We start from the raw sequence: 20,931 nt of genomic DNA, 5'->3' as shown, positions 1-20,931 counted from the left end.
ACTTCGGTCAGATGAACGCATGTCCTTGGACTGTGCCAGGATGTATGAGGTGATCTGTTGCAGAAAGCCAAGCAGTGCCGTGTTATTTCAGGGAGAAACATTTGCACAAGGATCTGTTTCTCTGAAGTAGCTTAACGTCCTCAGGTGAAACCACTTACATTTTAAGAGGTACTCACTGTAAGGAGAATATTTCTATCTGCCGGCCTCGGTGTCTACCTCAGCCTTGTGGGGGGGGGCCGTTTTCTCACGGGTCGCATCAACTCACCTTGCCACAGATCCATTTCTTGGGGTTTTCGTCTCTGAAACGCTGACGCCCGTGAGGCTCGGGGCTGTACTTGCTCGACGAGTGCATCGACGGCACGTACTTTCTGTTCTTGTGGTAGCAGGAGAACGGCAAAAACCTGGGAGGAGGACATTAAGATGACACCCTTCGCTGGATTTCTAGAGACGCTGCGTTAAAAAATAAAAACTTCGGTACATTCGTCACGGATGGTGATGGTGACACACGGATTGGGATCAGGAGACCTGAGGGGCACTTCAACCCCCGCCACGGACGACCGCTGTTCGCTACTAACTTCTACGAACCCTCCTGTCCTATTCTTTAAGGGGAGGTGCTAACGTCCCGCAAAGAATTTTTAAGTCTCAAATGCTTCGTGAATGCAGAAAATGTCCAACAACAGATGTGATGCCAAATGCCTCCGAGTTCATCAGGCAAGCACGCACGTTCCGAAATTTTTACAGGGTGACCCCCAAAGTGAAGGGGGTGGCCGGGACGGGCAAGTCTGGCTGCAGCGGGTTCTCCGCAGATCTCCACGTCCCCCGATAACAGATGCGTCCTGGGGGACGGCTCTAAACAAGGGGGCTCTTGAGGCAGCCAGACCTGCACCGACAGCTTAGCCGGCCTCGCAGGCCGGCCTCGCATTTGACCTCTACGAGGTTCTGCGCCCCTGAAGAGCTGCTGTAAGAGACGGACAACTCGCTACAGGGAAGATGAGCTTGAAGGACGAGAGGGGACAAGCGTCCAGAAAATAACAAGGGCGCTAGAAGTCGAGTGAACGTAGCAGTAGCTTGTTGGGGCAGCTCTCATCCTCATCATCTGAAAATATACGCTAATCCCCACTTATCGTAACACGATAGCGATTTGGAAAACATGCAAATTGCAGAGGTCTGAAGTGTCTGAAAAACCCCGAAAGTCAAAGAGAGTTGCGAGGCCTGTTGAGTTTCCTTATTGCTATTCGTTGGTGATGAACAGAACCACATCCCATCTCTATACGCCACATTCTCTTTAAGGCCCTTTCAAAAAACGGTTATTGAGGATCCAGCCCGGCCGGCGTGGCTCAGTGGTCGAGCATCAACCTATGAACCAGGGGGTCAGGGTTCGATCCCCAGGTCAGGGCACATGCTCTGGGCTTTGGGCTCGATGCCCAGTCGGGGGCGTGCGGGAGGCAGCCGATCAATGACTCATCATTAATGGTTCTCTCTCTCTCTCTCTTCCTCCCTCTGAAATCAATAAAAACATTTTTTTTAAAAAAAAAAAAGATCCAGTTTCTTAACTTTCCCTATGGTACTATCTAGGAAATGGTGCTGACACTTAGAAAATTATTGAAAAGTTTTAAAAATGAGGCATCTACTATCCACCTAGGCTTCTGTCTGAGCTAGAAGCAAGCTCGAGGGACATGACGGCAGATGCACGCGCGTCACTGCCACGGAATGTTTCTCACCCGAGCCCGCGACTGGGGGAGCTGGGGACCCCCAGGGGCCGGCCCGGCTTTGCCACTGACTGTTTACAGGGCGGCTGGCCTTTCACCTGCTCCCAACAGTGAAGGGGGCAGAATACGTGTCCCGGATGGTGCGACCCACGTACTGCGCCACGAACGGGCTTATTTTAAAGAACGTGTTGAAGGCTGTGACCTAATTTGGAAATAGGGTCACTGCGGACGTAATAAGTCAAGATGAGGTCACGCTGGGGCAGGGTGGGCCCGTGAGCCAATTCAACTGGATCCAACATTGACCTCAGTCCTGACCTGTCGAAAACATGGGCGTGTTGAAAACAGTGGCCGCTGAACACTTTACCTCTGCTCACAAAGGAAAGATTCTCTGAGCTATCGGGGATGGAAAGTGTCGGGGGACTCAAGGCCCCGAGCGTGGTCCAGCTGTTGTTTTTAAGCCGAGGACTCACATGTTCCCCTGCACGTTTCTTGCGCATTCCTGGCGTCTGAGCTCCGTTCTGGCCTCTTTCAGCCCAGTGAGTGGCTCGGCCACGCGCAGCGTGGGCTCCAGGGGCCTGTAGCGCTGCTCCAACACTTCGGCGATGTCCCGGAAGGGGCCCTGACGAGACAGGGCGACACAAATATTTCGTGATGGAATTATTTTCATTATTATTCATTATTAATTTCATTATTATTGATGAACAAGGCTACTGAATACCTACGGAGCATAGCGAGTTTACTAAAATTACTTTTTAAGGAACAATCTGCTCTTCCCTGAATTAGGAAATAATGACATAATGTCACATCTTCAAGAAATGTCCACATTAGTACAAGTGATTACATTAAAAATGCTTTAGATGAAGCAGAATTCCCCTCACATCAAAAGAGTTTTTATGCAAAAACTGCTAAACTCGTAGTTACAGGTCGCTCTACTTTCAAATTTTAAAAAGCATGTTCCTTCTCATATAATTTGAATAGAATTCTCTCCCTATTAGAGTAAATAAAAATATTAGGAACAATTCTGAGCACAGCTTTCAAAGAGCATATACATAGAAAAATGATACGAGTGTTTCTTTATTAAAATAAAGCTTCCAGGTGAAAGCCAAATCTTGCATTTAATTGTCGCCCCCCCCCCCCGAAAAAAAAACATAGTAGGGCTGTATTTTTAATTGTGTTCTGTATTTAAAATTCTAAATTTTATTGCTTAGTGACTTTGACACAATAGCAACCATTTAGTCAGAAGGCAAAGCAAAGTCGGGAAGCTGCAGCTGTGAAAACGGATCCCCAGCCTATCCTGCGTTTAAATTAGTAGCTACTTATACCAGCTACAGAATCCACTGGTTGTCTGGTTAATTAGCATCGCATAAGGCACCATACAAATCAGAGGCTGCTGGAGATTCTACTGGGCATGTTGTTTTCTCTCTTCACCGCGATGGTGCAGGAGAGAAGGGATGTAACGTGGACCAGGATCTCTCATCACAACCCTACCCGTCCTTAACTAGGCCGTCCCTAACCAGGCGCAGCTGGAGCTCCTGCCAGCACCGGGCGAAGACTGCGGGCTAATAAAAAGAAATGATTCACGCCTCATTTATGCTCACTTATGTTTTACATTAATAGAAACCAATAATAGGAACCAGTTACCATAAAAGTCATGGACCGTAAATAACACAAATGGCAAATAAGTATCATCCAGTACTTTTCACAGCTGGACAGGAGGATTGCTATATGTGAAAGGAGTTAATGAATTTTTATTGGAACTTTATTTTTTAAAGATACAGTGACATGATTCCAAGTTCACTGTTAAGATATATATATGTGTGTGTATGTGTGTGTGTGTATGTATGTATATACATCCCTATTTGATAAATATACTTATATTTTTATTATATATATTTTATTTGTTATATATAACAACGGATACATCATATGTATCTTTTATATTTTTATTATATATTTGATGTGTATACTTATACAAATGTATATGCATATATTCTGTATCTTCATACATATACCACTGTGATATGATGACATATCCCATCCCGTTAGCTCTGGGAAGTCACTGCCAATCCCGCTCTTTCCCAGTCTGCAGGGAAGATCCTTTGTTTGTTTCTACTTGAGTCTTATCTTCTTTCAGGTCCTCTCTAATTCCCCAACTCGTACTTTTAAAATCACCCAAACCTAAATTATATTTACAATTACATATAAAGATACGGGTCGTCAGGCGACAGGATACATTAAATATATTTGATACTACATAAAGCTCTTTCTGGCAACAACGGATTATAACAGGTACTGTTATAACAATATTTTTACATAAAAGGCTAGATCTTAGCCAAGCATCCTATGCGTTAACTTCCTCCTCAAAACATTAAAGTCCAATACCAAAGAAATGTTAATTCCTTGGCATATGTTTTAAACACACTTTATATTACTTAAAATGAGATCCTATAATAAAATGATTTTCTTTTATGGTCACAAAGACAAAAAAATAATAATTTTTTTTTAAAAAAAACAGCAAGAACAGGATCATTGGCAGGATTCTTAGACACCGGGTGGGGCGGGCGAGTACCTGACACCGTTTCCTATCGATGGGCGGCAGGATTTCGGAGCAAGGCAGGGAGCGGGAGCTGGTGCAGGCCAGCCAGCTGCTGGGGCTGGCGTGGGGGCCCCGCTTCTCTTTGGGCTTCGGGTGCGTCAGGGGCTTTGCCTTCCGCAGCTGCAGTTCCCAGGGGTCGGGCTCCTTTCTGAAGGGCGAGTTGTATATACCTGGAATCTGAGGAAATCCGAATTTTGAGTTCTGTCTCTAATGCTCACATGAAGCATGAAGAAGATGAAGCTGTGCCGTGACACTTTTTGTACGGGGAAGGTTAAAAGGTACAGGGCTCACGTCGGTCTCCATCCAGACCAGCCACTCGGAATCGTTGCTGGCTGGAGACGAAACATGCTAAAAACCACTGAGCGACAGTCCCCATCTGCCACACGGGGAACCTTTTATATAACTGTATAAAATAACAGAACGGCCCTAAGTCATTCATTTTGCATTCTAACCATTCACTATGGGGTGTGTGGCACACGTTGTGATCTAGAAGTTAGAGCTAGCCTATCACAGGCCCGCTCCAGTCGCCGCCAACCCAGCTCTTCCAGTGTCATCATCGGGGACTGAATCTTACCAGATAAAACCGAGTTAATGTAAATATATTTGAATATTTTTAAAATGTTTTGAACTGGCTTGTCTTTGAGATTTCCCCCCCTTTATAGGATTTATTCATATAAGAAAAGAACAGTATTGAAAACATTACAGACAATTATATACACCATTTATAATGTCATGTTAACACTCTCTCACTATGACGCTGAATATAGGACATGGTGGCTACATAAACAGTTAAATGATCTGAACAAAAGAAAATATATGCACCTATATATTCAAAATAGCTTTCAGTGGACAGTAACTTGTAAGTGGATGGTAAATTTTTAGGGCGATTTTCTACGCTGAAAATGTATCAGTTGTAATGAGGGGGGAAAAATGATAAATATTATATTCAAAAGACTATTCTGACATAAAATATAATTAAATCAACATAAGCCTATGACAGAGATCTAAGAAACTACCATTCTGTTCAGTGATAACCTAATTAAAGGAAGTCTGTTAGTATATCATTTCCACAAGCTTACAGATTAAAATAGTAAAATAGATACAGTTTAACTAGATTATAATTTATGCTTCGAACTGTCTATCTGCCTGGGTAACGGCTACCAGCTATTAACGTTGCCCGGTTAGAAATCTCCTTAGATCCCACTCCACATTTGCATGCACATGTGTACACAGGCGAGATGGGAAATGCAAATAGATCCTCAGACATGATAGCTTCCTCAGATTGTATTTTGCAACCTAGATGGACACCTACTCATGTGTATTCTCTTTGCAATTTAGATCAAATATAGGTAGCAAATATATTTTAATTGAATTGAAAAGGTGTCATTTAAAATCTTCCAGGTGTCAATATTTTAGAAATTAATTTAATGCATTTGCTAATATCATTGATGAACACAGTCCCCCCTCCTCCCGCAAACCCTACAGCAAGCAAATACCCTACTTATTTAGATGGAGACCCGTATCCACTGAACGATTGCTATTCAAGTAAATGAAACAACAACGTTAACTACTGTCCCGGTTGCTCTGTTTCATCATTTGCAAGCCACTTGTGAATGACGGCTTGGTGTTGATCTCTAAAAAAACGTTACCAGGAGTCACAAAAGACAAAGTTAATCCTCAGGGACCGGGACGTATTTTTCAGTTTCCACATTTTTCACGAGAAGGGCTGCTGCCAAGCTAGCCTGTGGGACTTCATTCTTAGCAATAATTTTCTGGAGTGACCAGCACTATGGGGAAATCTTTGCTAACTGTTTAAAAAAAAAAAAAAAAAGCCTACAACTGAGTTATTTGCAGTACTGTCATGCTAACATTCAACTCAATAAGACCCAGGGACTCTCAGGAGAGGACTCGGCTAATAGCTTCCCACTGACCTCCTTGCACGGGCCCTGCTGCTGACGGGTGGCCCAGCGGTGAGTGCGGCAAATGAGGTGTGAAGGCACCGGGTTTTTTTTAAAGGCTACGATTCTGGCTCGTCGAGGGGGGGGGGGGGGCAAAAAAAAAAAAAAAAGGCAATGAGTTATATAATAGATATATATTTTTCTTGAATTCCTCCCTCCGGAACCTCCATCATGGGAACTTAAGCGTGACCTGGAATATTAATTATGTCGGGTTGAGCAGCAAGCAAATGTACCATTTGTTACCCAGTCACCCTTAGCGCTGCATTAATATTTCGGACTATTCCGTATTTCCAACAATCTATCGGTTGGCTCTCTTCCTTCCGGCTTTTATTCTTAGACTTGAGTATTATATGGGAGAGTACTTTAAAAAAAAAAAGCAATTGATTTGAAAATGAATGGACATCCTTTCTGCGTCTACTGCTTTATTTCACAAAGAATGTTTTTATGGCCATTTTTCCTCTCCTGCGCTGACTTTATTTTGTAATTGCCCCGGGGGGGGGGCTACATCTGATTCCTCCCTCCCTTTCTCTTTGTTATTGAGGTTTACTTTTAAAGCAAGTTTCTGCAAAATGGAAAGAGCTGGAACCAGGACTGCGGACGCCTATAACTCCCAGAGCACAGTGATTAGTGTTTCGATTTCATGTTTTACCATCTGAACGATCATCGTTTCTCACGATTTCAAAGTAACTGCTCATTCTGGGAACATCCAACTTTAACTTCTGCAAGGGACAAGCACGCAGCAAGCAGGAGTCGCCGATCGCCACAAAAAATGGAACAAAATGAGAAAGTGTCCCCTGGCTGCAGGACTCAGGATTCGTGAATTCTGGGAGAGGAGCCGTCGTGAGAGGGGGGCTGTCTGAACTCCGCGTGGGCTCTAAGTTTTCACTGCAAAACGCTTTGAAGAAATGAGACCCTGAGCAAGCACAGGGGAGGGTAAGAAAGATCCCCACTAACCGGGAGCCGGAAAGCGGGCCCGAGAGGCGGGGATGAGCCCGCCGGGGGGACGCCGGCCACCGCACTTCATCATAATTATCAGGACAGGGGCGCGCCGGGGGATTTATAAGAGCCCCGCTCAGCAAATAATTGCCCTGCTGTTAGGAGCCGGGCGGGGTGTGAGCGCACTGCCACAGTCCGGCGTTCACTCAGATATTCTACATTCAATTACTCTTGCTGGGGACAAAAAGGAAACGCGGTCATTTCTCAGCCCGAGCGGTTACGCCGACTGACACCTGCATTTCAGACTGTGGTCGCCTTAACCCTGGGATGTGGCTCCCCGCGGGGAAGGACGATTTCGGGGACACATTGGGATTTGCAAGGAGGTGCTTGGTATAGAACTTACCTATGTAAAGCAAGAATTAAAGTTAAAACACACACACACACACACGATTACTGGCTAAGAAAGAGAATTTCTGAATGGTTGGGGTCAGATTCTAGAGGGGTCGAGTTATACAGAGCCCGGACGTCGCTGGCTTCTTTAGGTTAAAAGCGATTTTTATAAATCATTTTGACGTCGTAACCGTTCTTATCATATATTAAAGTATCCTCACAAAAAGTAGATCAAAATGAAACTTAATAAGATGCCATTCTCTGTATAACTAATTCAGTGCAATAATATAGGGCATCTACTAATTAAGAAACACCTTGCAGGGTCTAATAAAAAGTGATCGGTGCCCATCACGCCTTCGCAGCGGCGGGGAGGGTGGGACCCAGAGAATGACTTTGTGGCCAACGGTGCCGTAACCAGCCGGTAGCAAGTGTCCCCTAATAACTGCTGTAAAGGGGGGGCGCGCCAGGGGCCGTGGGAAAGGTATTTATTTTTGAGAAAACTCCGGGAGAGGTGTCTGAACCTGCACTGAAGACGGTAGGACCCTGGCGATCAAACACGGAGAAAGGCACCCCAGGCTGCGGGAAGGGTGAGAGTGAAGACATAGAGGTGGGTGGCGGTCGCCACAGACCTGCGATTTGTTAAAAATACAAAAACACAGAATAAACCAGTGTCCAGGAAGAGCCCTAAGAGCGAGGCGGGCCTGTGCAGAAACACGAGGGGCGGCGGGTCCACGAAGGGCACTCCAAGAGCAAGCGGCGCCGGGGGACGCGGGGCGCCGAGAAGACGGCTCCGCGGGGGAGGTCGGCGGTGTCAGGAGCCAGCGAGAGGTGGGGCGGCGTGGGGACCGAGCGGGCAGGGCTGGATGGTAATTAGAAGGTGACAGGTGACCTCTGCGGGAGCGGGCCCTGTGCCTGCGGCAGGCGTCACACTGTAACTCCCTCAACGCGCGGGCAGGCTGGAGCCTCCCCAAACAGGGCAAGAGCATGGTGACTCGGGCGAAAACCCTGGGACAGAAAGACTCTCTGTCTCTTTTTTTATTTTTATTTTAAATTTTAAATTTTCACTCAGGATTTCCCTTTAGCCATATTGCATTTTGAAAGATTTCCGGAGAACGACCGCACACAGGAGACTGTCTGGGAAACCTCCCCGACTGATGGGTCCCTTTACCTCCTCATCTGTAAGTGCCAGGCCACTGTTTCCGTGAGTTCCTCCAAGAACTGGACGGAGGTCGCCTGTTTCCCGGCCTCGGTAACTTCCCCAGGCCTGTCCCACCACCAACCGGCCGTGCGGCAGCCTTGGCCTAGGCCTCCGTCTGCCACCCGGGCAGTCCCTCGGGCTTTGGCGTTGATCGCTGCTTGTCCAGCTGACTCACAGCCCTGGCAGCGTCCAAATCATCTCTCGTCCCTCCTCTTGGTGACCCCGCCAGCCTCCCCTAAGAAGGATGTCCCTGTGGGGCCCTGCAGTCATTTTATTCCCGGCAGAGGCTCAGGTCCCCGCGGCCCGGCCGCACCCGCAGCGCCAAGCTCCCCGTCCTTCCCCACCTTGTCTGGGGCCCTGCCTGGTTAGTTATTCCCGCCGCTGGGACATCAGCAGCCTTGGCTCCCGCCGGCTCTGGGATGTGCAAGGCCAGGCGTGGTGTCCCCGCTCTGCCTGCGACTGAGCGGGGGACGTAAGTGTGGAATTAAGGGGAAGCGAGCTCATTATGGCCTCAGATCCAGCTTTCATCACTGATAAAACGAATGCTTTGGGTCTCCACGTACCTATCTTTACTATCCCCCCCCCCAACTTCCTCTGAACTCAGAGAAACGGTCCAACCTCCAAACTGGGAAGGAGCAAAAGGAATGTTCTGGAGTCCAAGACGGGGTTTTGCGATCATGACCGAGAGGCCCGAAGTTACAGCCCGGAGAGTCCTTACCGGGGAGCAGGTCTCAACATCACAGCCGAGGTCCCCGGCCACTGCCCGGTGCGCCGTCACCCAAGGGCGGTGCCTCACGAGGCGGCCCCCGAAGAGACTTTCCAATCGCGCCACGTACGCGAGGGCACTTCTCACACACACACGGCAGGAGCACACCCAGGGGCTGCCACTCCTGCGACGTCATCGCCTCAAAGTAGACGTGAGCGATCGCATGCCGCGCACCCCATATATGTGAGGCACAGGATCACTGCACTTACAGCACTGCGAAGGCAGCTGAAAGCAGTAAATGCTTTGGAAGCCGTAACTGTATTTCTTAACTTACACCTTTCTCACCGCACGAGGCTTGTCTTACAAACACGGTGTCTGCGTCAACAGACTGCCGATTAATTTGGGGCGTGTCCAAATTATATTTAAGATTTTTTCCTTCTGTATACAGATGGGATATGATTTGCAATTAGAATAGCCAAAACTATCTGTTTCTCCCCCCCCAAAAATAAAATATTTTGAAAGAAAGCGTAATCAATGTTAACTTTGTAAAGAATCATAATGAAAACTGTTCTCTCAGCGACCATATGGAGATTTCCACTACTCACAAGAGGGGAAGCACCGAAAACCTACTATATAAGGGGTAACGTGAAAAGTATTCCCACAAAACACGCGTACAAATTTTAATTAAAGTTATAAATTTTCATTTTAACATGAATATGCATACTCTGTTAAATGCCATAGCTAGACTAAAATAGAGATGGTTCTATATACTAAATTAACCCATTTTATATTAATTCATCCTGTTTTTATTAGCAGACTGAAATGAAAACGGTATTATTCTCATGAATTGGGAAACTGTTATTAGTGTGTGTAATTCTATGCGGTGGTGTATACTTCTAAATATTAACTATTTATGACTTAGATCTCGAGCTTCACATTTGTATCCGTCACTTTGCTGACCTCCAGGAGGCTCTTCCAAAAAATTCGGGCGGCACCCGAGAGGCAGCATCTTTCCACGAGGCCGACGACAGGCCTTTGCGTGCGGCCACCAGTAGGTGGAGCAGACAACGTGATCTGCCACCAGGCAGCAAGGACAAGGGAACGAAGTCGGTTTATCTGGAACAGGACAAATCTGCAAATGAGATTTTCTTCAAAGGGAATGCGTCCCGTATGTGTTAGATTTAGTTTGACTGGTTACTGAATCAAAATAAATAACTTTATTAAATAATCAATCTTTGCAGGAAGATAAATTACATTTACGAATGGAGGCAATGTTTGCATTTTACTTTATTCAGATCAACTAAGATTAGCTCTCTTTTCATAAAACTTTTACAGGGACAAAGACTTTTTTGATGTGCTCGCTTAATAAGGGCCCTAAACCCAATCCTGCTTTATAGGTGATGGGGCGCATAACAAACGGTATTTTCTAGGAAATATAATCAACTAATCCTATTATGTCGGCAGCAACAAATTAACCTTATTACTACTAGTAAATCGTGATTGATTATTTATGCAAATAAGTCACCCTGTTCAGCTTTCTGATTGAAATAAACATATACAAAAGGTGCTTTAATATGACTTGAACTTTTTAATTAATAAAACCCTGAGGGGCCTATTAATTCACTCATTGTAATATTATTTAGTCGTGTGATTTCTATTTGTGCTAACATATTTGCTTGCATAAAGATGAGACAATTAATATCAGTAAAAATTAGGAATAGATTTTAGAACGTTTAAGATAGACATTGTATTTGTACTAAAAGTGAGCTTAAAACTGACTTTAAAACTATGCTATCAGTATGAGAATGTCAGCATATCAGCATATTTGTCCTAAAATTACTAATATATTAAATAACACGTGATTGCATTAATTTTCTATGTCTGAATCTACAAATACAATTTCGGCTTACGAAAATATTCACCTTTTCTGAAGCACTATTTGTGCGAATTAATGTTTTACTTCTACTTATTGAAGTTAAACTATACTAGAGCTATGTGAGTTTCACACAAGAATAGTCTTCTACAAACTAAAGTCATGTCTAAGTTATTGAAATCACTAATCAAAGAGTGCTCCTCTCCTTGCTAAAATGCTACTAGAATTGATCTTTTAAGCAGGTTAACAAAACGTTTCTTATCCTGACATACTTCTGATACAAATTATTTACACTTGAATATTCTTTCAGGGAGTTTTGAAATATTTGCATGAGTTGAGAATAAAACTGGCCCAGACTTACTGAATAAATACTGAATTCATACTCGGCTTTTCTTTTGTACTTGAATGTATATTTAATGTAATTTGAAATGAAGAGCCTTAAAAGGAGCAATAGAGTTCATCTGTGAACGCCTGACTCAGGGCTGTTTTCAGGTCTGCAGCTTAACTCCTCCCCCAGAGCCTCGAATGCTGAGCCAACCGGCAACAACTCAGCCTGAGTGTGTGTCCTTCAGCCTCTGAGTCGTCTTCAGGTTTGAAGGTCAAGTTTTTTTTGTTTTTTTTTAAACTATTTTGCTAAAAAGAATTCTCTATGTGTAATTCTGTATTTAAAAAAATGTAGCTCACCAACCATACAGCTAAAATGTTTACACTGTTATGGATTTTATAAAGAAAAAGTGGAAATACTTTGATTTTTTTTATTTCTAAAATTATCTTTAAATTATCTCCGAGTTTCAGTTCCCTTGCCTGTTAAATGCAGATAACTGAGCTGTACAGATCGAAGTAAATATTGAGAGAGTCGTCACAACTGACAAGGATTGTGGTTTAGGAGACGAAACGGAGGCCAGAGGTGCAGGAGGTCTGGGTTGCAAAGGCACTCGGCCAACCCAGTCAGTCCCCCATATGTTTTTGGATTTGGAGGCCTCTAAGGATGAGACCGAGTCTCAGATCCCACCCTCCACCCCTGGGACTTGACCTGCTCATGTCCAAAAACATTCAAATATGTGACTCTGTCTAGAATTATGAGACTGGCCTTGAAAGTCCAAAAGGAAAAATAAAAACCCACAAGTTGCTATTTCCTGCCTAAATTTCAAGCCTCAAAAGACCCCACCCCTCAGATTCATGCCTTTTTAGAACCGTACTTGTGAGCAGAATATTCTACATGCAACGTATTTTTTTCTTAGCAAACATAACAAGATAGGAGGCCCTGCGATGTTACCAACTGTTAAGACAATAAATGCCTACGTTTCCCAAATTCCACATGTGTTTTTCTATGATAACAGCTGTACCTGGAAACTTGCACCGGAATTTGGAAAGGGTGCAAGAAACCTGAGAGCTGAGTCAGCTTAGCAACTGGTCAGTTCTGGGTCAGTCCCCATCATAGCACGAGCCCCTCGGAATGCGTTCACGGGTTTGGAAAGCGAGGTCACGCCCTGGGTGCTGTGTGACCAGGTGGGACACCACGCCACTGACTTGGACTCAGCCTCGGGCAGGGGCCTCCCTGAAGCCACTGGCTGCCACTGGCTGCCACGGGTGCGGAACTGAATGTGAAGTAGTGTCTTTGAGGGACCTTCCAACGCGTCCTGTCCCTTTGGGGCGGCCAGTTTGTCGCTGTCAGGTGGGGTGCGGGGCTCGGGGGGCTGTCAGGCCGGCACACCCACCTGCTTCGTGCTGAGAAGGTAATGCATCTTTCGGGCTTGGTGGTCCCTCGCCTGCCGCTCCCTCTCCAGGGCCGCCTTCCTCTCTTCTTGCGCCTTCATCTCCGCGAACTCGTCCAGGGCCTCCCTGCGCCAAAGCAGCCTGCGGTTAGACGGCTAGGGGCCTGCTAACAACAAGCCATCAAGCAGCTTCCGAGGGGCCATCACCCGCACCAAGGAAAATCAGTGCTGTGTCCGTCTTACCCGCACGCTTTAGGTGGAGCCTGTAATCTTTAAATGGCACTTACAGCAATTTTTCAGTGGTTAAATGTTTAAAATCAAATTTATAATTATTAGCCCAATAGTTGAGGAACTATATCAAATCCCAAGTAAGTGAATTACTATGGTAATTTCTTTGATTGAAGATGAACTATTTTGGAAGTACTTAAATATCCTAAGGAAATATTTGATCTGCTGATTTCTTTAAAGTTTTGATTTTCAATTCATAAGTCTCTAATCATTTTTTTATATACTAAGTAATGGTCTGATTTTTAAGTGTGATGGGCTTTTATACATATGCTTAATTCATCATAAGTTTATTTCTGTTAACAATTCAAATAATATCAACATCATTACATATATTATCCTGCACTTGAAAAGTTGACATTTTGTCCAATTATGTAGATAATCAGAATAAAAGCTAAATTACCTGGGTAAGTTACTGGCTTTATAAGCATAATAAATTCCATTAAAATAATAAAACTTTTAAAATAATGTGTGTGTGTGTCTAAGAAACTTAAACAAAAACAATAGTTTTAAAATATACTATGCAAAAAACACCCTTAAATAGAACATGGAAAAATAAATAACTTCTGTAAATATCTATCCTTTGTTTTAATAGAACAAGTTTAACTATTCCTATTAAGATAATGTTCTGCAGTTGGACTTGATTCTTTTAGAAAAATAGACATGTAACTTCCTGTCTGGTTCTGTAAGTAAAATACTAAGTGAATCCCAAGTCTTCACCTCAAACCTATCGGGCTGGAAGCAGAGGGGAAATTCCAGAAAGAAAAGATGCTCATTTCTCCTTCAATGTCTAGGAATATTTCTGGTGCAAGTTTCAGTTAAAGGCCACTAATACAACACTTCACACAAGGTTACTTATGACGTTTAAAAATCACCATGCTAGGCTCCTGCAGCCCAGCAATTTTTTTCAACATAAGATTAAATTGCAAAATAAATGAATTACTTGGAGTAGCATGGCCCTCATTTTGCCACTCTTCTCTTGAAAATTGCTTATTAATATGAAAAAAGGAGTCAGAAAATAGCTCGCTTTCCTTCATGCATAGTATTTGGGGGGCCCGTGCGCCCACAGAGCCGGGCTGGCTGCACGGTTAGATTGTGCTGGGAAGCTGGTACAATGACCCGGCTGACCTGCCCCTCAAGGCTATTATTAATCGCTAAGTAACCTGGCAAAGCCAAACAAATTTGTTTCCATTGAAAGGATCTCTATCTGTGTCTGGGAATTTGTTCTGTACCAAACAAACCTCATTAACTGTGTCCATTTTTGACAAAGAACCAGGAGTGAGTGGTGACCTTTCTTTGTCCTTAACGTACAAATTTCAAGGCAGGTACTTGTGAATAAATGAGCGTTTTTACCAGGAAAAAATAACAATCGTATGTTACATAAAAAACTGAATCGGTTATTAATTTTCATCTTTACTTTTTATATTATGGGAAAATAAATATTTCTTCCATAATTCCTCTTTTAAGTCTTTAAGGTAATTTAAAATAACCAGTGAACTGTCACTACCAGAGTAATTACTCAGATATGCATGTATCCACTTTACGTGCCTCCAAAGATAAATACAGTAATTTTCTGAGCAATCGCTAGAATAAAACAATCGTATCTACAAAGAAGTTTGTGCTTTACAAATTATTTAATGAATCTGAAGAGATCTTACCTAAGAAAGAAAAAAGGCCCCATATAACGAACACATACACGAACAGGTGAGACATAAATAAGTACATAGGATCTGACACAAAATCAAAACCATAAATTATTAGAAGTAGTGAAAACAGTCCATCTTCAGGATACAGAAACGTAAACTATAAACAGTGAGAACTCGGGGAGCTCAACGAGGAGAGATAAAACTGAGGGATACGCAACAGAATGTCAGTTTCCAGCACACGAAGAAAACACATGATACCCCCAGAGGGAACTGGGAAGCCCTGAAAACAATCCCAAGAAACTTGGGAAAGTACTAGAAAACTTAACCTGGGGTAATGAGAAAAAAAAACACACCCAAAAAGCACCACAAAGTAATTGATTTAATAAATTCGTACAATTGTAGAGAAGAATCTGTCTTGCCTTCCTAGCGGATTCACTGCCCTACTTGAGAGTGTACAGATGTACTGAACACCAGGCACATGTAGGTCCAACAGTCTTGGTTAAATGACCAAGTAGCAAGAGGGGAATGAATGATTTATCCTTGATCTGCAGGCTTTTGTTACGTCAAGAGGGGTGAAGATATGCCTCAGTGTAAGTGATGTAATAAAAGTTATGATCTCATTAAAGATTAAATGATGAAAACCATTCTAATTTTCTAAGATGCCCTACAAAATTATAAAAAGTATTTTTTAATTTTTTTTTTTAATGCAGGGGTTCTTAAATCCAGTACTTTTTGTTTTTCCAAATCATTTCAGGTATACTGTCTTATTTCTATTCTCAAAAAAACAATCACCCTGAGATATATACGGGATAGGTGTGACTAGTTACCATATTATAAAAATATAAAAACCAAGGCCCTGGCCAGGTAGCTCAGTTGGTTAGAGCAACGTCCTGCTAGGCCAAGGCTTCAGGTTAGATCCCCAGTCAGGGCACACAAAAAAAAACCACCAATGGACGCATAAATAAGGAGAGCAACAAATCAGTGTTTCTCTCCCTCCCTCTCTCTCTCTCCCCCATCAGGGTGCTGAAGGGCACATGCCTTCACCAAAGACAGAGCTGGACCAGAGGAGACTGTGATGAAACGAGGCTGGGCCGTGCACAAGGATCTCTCATCTCACTCTCTTTGGTAGGCTTGGTCCCTCGACAGCAAAGGGGGGGAAATGCACATTAGACTAGAAGAAAAGCTTCCTGCCCAAGGGTGAGTGGATTCTCTGAAGGCAGTGCTGGCAAATCGGTACTCTCTAGATGAGGTATTTTGAGAACGAAAAATGTAAACGAGATGATAATGGTCAATGTTATAAAATTACAATACCATGACTTCACTCCGATCATAAACGGGGATCGTCCAATGGCTCCATTATTTCATTTGCCTGCTTTGCCTGATTTTAAAAAGCAATAAGACCCCATTCAAAAGGTCACTCATGAAAATCAATTTTTCTCCTACTTTGGGCTCTTCTGAATGAACTCCCTTGGAAAGAATTCTTCTGTGCAGTGCTCCCTCTGAAAACATGCATCTATGTCACTGTAAAATTATTCTCTTTTCACTCTTCTGGATAGTTTCTCTAATCGGAAGTAAAGGCCTTACATATCGTATCATATATGATGTTAAATAATTGAGAGTGGCATTGGCTCCAAGCACTTCCCGGACATTAGCCCGCCCTCAGGACATCCCCTGGGGTGGAAAGGGGTGGGTGTCCCTCAGTGGGCTCCTGCTTTTTGTGAGAAGAAAGGCCTGGCAGGTGGGGACCGAGACATGGGGAGGGGCCTCCCTGCAGAAAGGCCGGTGAGGACCTCTGTCCCCTCTGCGGCCTTCAGCGCTTCAGCTGAGCGGGAGACCGAGCTGCTGAAGGCTGGTTCGGGGTGCAGTTCAGAGCTGAGGTGGCTGGAGCTCCTGTTTCATACGAAGAGAACTGGAAGATCTTAGTAATTGGTGCTCCCTCAAAAATCACACGCTGCCTCTCGTTTAAAATGTGCTGACTTCATTTTTAAAAAATATATCTTTACTGATTTCACGGAGAGGAAGGGAGAGGGGGAGAGAGAAACATCAATGATGAGTCATCGATCAGCTGCCTCCCGCAGGCCCCCAACTGGGGATCGAGCCCGCAACCCGGGCCTGTGCCCCGACCGGGAATTGAACCTCGATCTCCTGGATCCTAGGTCGATGCTCAACAGCTGAGCCAAGACCGGCCGGGCTGTTAACTTCGTTTTAAAGCAAAAGTAATCGCTACTGCTTCTGCATGGACTGCTTCTGCATGGACTGCTTCTGCATGGAGTCCACTCAACACAGACCAGGGTCATCTCCAAGCTCATCCTGATGCTGTCGTAAAGCAGTAACGTGCCACGGGGTGACATCGACGTGTCTGAAAGCGGTAGGTCACCTGTGATGTCAGAAAACCATCGCACGGGTTTTAGGGAACCACATGGACCCGCTGCTTTATGATCGAGCCTGGGGATCGCCCCCATGGGAAAGCCAAACAGAACCCCGTCGTATCTGTGGCTGGGCAGGAGGAGAAAAGACTACAGAGCGGCGGGAGAAAGGGGAGAGGGAGAGAGAGACAGACAGACAGACAGACAACCTGTCCATCCATTCTCCTCAGGGTCACCCCTGAGAGGAAGCGGGGAGATGGGCAAGGAGGCGGGAAGGGGAAAACGGGGCGGCGCTGCCAAGTGGTAATGGAAAAGCATTTAAAAAATAAAGTCATGTTTTATGAAGTCACTGCTTCCGCAATATGATACCACTGCACGCAATTCCTTATCGCATGATTTCTGTTTTATTTAAGGTCTACGTGAACTCTAGAAATTCTCACACTGCAAGAATATTGTGACTGAGACACACGTCACCACTTTCCCCCCTCAGAGGCCCACGTTTTTAAGTATTATAACTATTTAAGAAAATAATGCAAGTTATCTATTTTGAGTTTGCTTAGCTGTTTATGCTAACAAGATGCTCTGCCAATACAATCCTAGTGCTTGCATTTTGCACGGTTCTAGGACCTTTAAACCATCTCTTAGGACGGAGCCCTTAGAAGGGAAGGAAATGTAACAGAGCCAGGACAAGAAAGGATAGGTTTGGGAAAATGATTATTTTCTACACAGACGTGATTAGCTCGAGGTGTCTGTGATGTCCATGCGGCAACGTTAGCAGGGCTCCGGATAGATGGTTATAATAAGTGGAAGGAAACTCTGGGCTGGAGAATATTCTGATTTGTGGATCGTCAGAATACAGGCGGCGGTGGGTGTCACAGAATCGGAAGAGAGAGAACGCTGGTGTCATTCGGTATTTTAAAGCGATTATATGGCTTATGTCACTGATTACTAATTACGGATAAGGTACAGGCTGTTTTCAGAGCAAAGAATATATATGGTACTTTAACTAAATACCATATATGGTCACACTGGTTTGTTACGTAAATTCTACCCAATTAATTGCTGTAATTGTTGCATCTTCATATAGAAAATGACTCTACAGGAGGGAGAAAAAAATTCACACGTATAGTTGACATCCCAGGCTAACTTGGTTCTTGAAAAGTAAACTGTTACTTTCTTTTCCACTTAGGGAGGAGCCTTTACTAAGAAAGCCCGTCCTCTGGACGCAATTAGAGAAAGTCAGGCTGGCTGAGATCAGAATGCTGTATTTTTTAAATGAGGTCCGCGGAAATGCTATCTTCAGGCAATCTTATTTGTCCACCCTGTTTACAGGACGCCCGTGTCCTTGAGATCGGAAGCGGGGACACGGCGTTATGAAAAAGCAGCCGAGCCTCTGGGGTTCATAAATTCTGTGCGGCTCTGGATGAGTTCAGAGAACCGCCGTGAGAGAAGCCGTACGGGGGGACTGTGTCTGATCATGGCAGTAATAATTACCCAGCTGTTTATGGCAGATAGAGAAATAATTCATGCAGGCAATAGGCCGTGGTGGCAATGACACCCCGCATTTAGTAAATATGCAGACTGTTCACTTCTAATTAACCAAGCTCGAGGATGCCCTTATTAAGTGTATAAACTAAAAGTGCCCTCCTGACAAGTGATGAATTGTTACACTGCGCAAACTCTTGCCGCGGAATTATCGCCGTGAACTTGGGGCTTAACTTCATTAAGAGATCTCGTGGGGTCGTTAAATGGGGATGGACAGCGTGACAAGGCCCACCTGACAGCCAACGACACGCGGGCGCTTAAGGGAACCGCACCCCTCCCCCTGCCCTGCCTACGCGCTCAGGTTCCTGACACATAAACGGGGGGCTGGTCTGAGCCCCAGCAGGAAAAGTAAATGGAGTCACAGGCCGGCCCACCGCCGGGGGCCACCTGGCGCTCTGCCCAGCCAGGGACGCCGCAGGACAGCCGCGGTCTAGGGTCCGGGCACCGTCCGTGCGTCAACATGGGAAATCGGAGCCCCTCTTCAGCTGGAAATTACTTGTTGAGTGAAAATAAATGGGCTGCTTGAGTAGCAATAAAAAGCTTTCAAAACAGTAAATGAATGGGTTTTATTAAAGAAAATTGGGAAATTTCGTTTTCAGATATCTCTTACGGTACACACCATTTTAGGGTCTCAGACGAAATGTTTAACAATTTATTGTCAATTTTCTGTTCTCTTTAGCTCAAAGAATTTTAAGAGTACAGTAAGACAATGTATGGGGGGAATTAATTGAAAGTAAAATTACAATATAAATGCGGACTATTCCCTGTTATATTTCCTTGTTATCTGAATGTATTACAGGCACATGGCCATCCACGTGTTAGAATGAGGCATGTTACAGGAGGAAAGGAACTATTTTTGAAGTAATGGGAAAACTTTAGTATGTAGGGCTTTGGTAAAGTTGACTAAATAATGTCATCATAACGTTACTTTGCATAAATCTTCAGAGGACATCATCCTATGGACAAAATCCAGGTGCTGTCCTTGCATGCGTTCAAGGACCAGACACTGACAGTGACGTGGTCCCGTGTTATGTGCCACGGTATTTTATTTTCTTCCATGAGAGGCAAGTTCTTGCTAATGAACACGTTTCTCAAAACACATCTGAGGCTTATGGTACTTAAGGACATAGCTAACTTTATAGATCAACTCATTTTAAATGAAATAATTTTCTTGAAATGGAATTATTTTGCATAGAACCAAGGCATAATATAATCTAATTTACTGTCAGGAGTGTAAGATATTTAAATATGTAACAATAAATGTTAAGTTAAATAGAATCATAGCTCTATCTTATCAATAAATCTCTGCCTGAGATATCAGTGAGTTTTAGAAATTATTTCTAATTATGAGAATGGCCAACACCCACTGAATAACTTTTCTAAAATTTTCGCCAGTAGACTAGTGATTACACGACTCACCTAACTGCATCATTGGTCTCTGAAACAGCTCTCAGGTATTCCTTTAAATAAAAATAATTGAAGCAGTATTTCCGGATCTTATAGCCGCGCCACCACCTCTGAATCTATTGAAGTAAATAAAAAGATAAAATACGAACATTTTTAGTGAAAGCATTAACAGTTCTTCAAAATAAAGATAATAACGGATAACTCATAGCAAATAAAATCATAGACTTTTCTGCCAATATAACAGTATATATAGTTGCAATGGTGGGTTGTAATCATAGATTTATTAAGTAATATTATAACAACAAAAACATACTTATAGAATATAATTTATTTTAAAACATTGATAATTGTTTCACAAATACTAAATGTGAAATTAACTACCGAAAGATTAAAAATCTGCTTTACCAATTCCTACGATTTCTACTTCCTGATCAAACAGATTTTTTATTTTATGTAGCCAGCTGACCTGAAGATTTATTTGGTCTCACTGAAATCAATTTTTTAAAAAGGCTTTTTAAATTCGGTGGTATCAATTCTTTAAACAAATGTCTTGTATGTTCATCATGACATTTTAATACTTCTTTAACAATAAAATAGCTAA

At 43.6% G+C, this 20,931-nt stretch overlaps 1 protein-coding gene across 4 annotated transcripts in view; it reads right to left on the bottom strand.

Moving 5' to 3' along the window:
- Positions 1-20,931, bottom strand: part of SPATA17 (spermatogenesis associated 17) — a 129,528-nt gene that overhangs the window by 94,209 nt on the left and 14,388 nt on the right. For all 4 annotated transcript variants that reach the window (XR_013997859.1, XM_081123800.1, XM_081123799.1 and 1 more), the window contains 5 exons: positions 20,343-20,446; positions 13,085-13,208; positions 4,279-4,482; positions 2,180-2,328; positions 266-401 (listed from right to left, as the gene is read on the bottom strand). Coding sequence is in view for 3 of the 4 variants with exons in the window: in XM_081123800.1 (XP_080979926.1) it covers positions 266-401; positions 2,180-2,328; positions 4,279-4,482; positions 13,085-13,208; positions 20,343-20,446 (717 nt within the window). In the remaining variant the exon portion in view is untranslated. The remainder of the gene's footprint in view (positions 1-265; positions 402-2,179; positions 2,329-4,278; positions 4,483-13,084; positions 13,209-20,342; positions 20,447-20,931) is intronic.

This window comes from Miniopterus schreibersii, assembly GCF_964146895.1.
Source record: "Miniopterus schreibersii genome assembly, chromosome: 21".
In the NCBI taxonomy this organism is placed as follows: domain Eukaryota; kingdom Metazoa; phylum Chordata; class Mammalia; order Chiroptera; family Miniopteridae; genus Miniopterus; species Miniopterus schreibersii.
The sequence above is the reverse complement of the archived record's forward strand: the minus strand, read 5'-3'. Positions and strand labels throughout refer to the sequence as shown.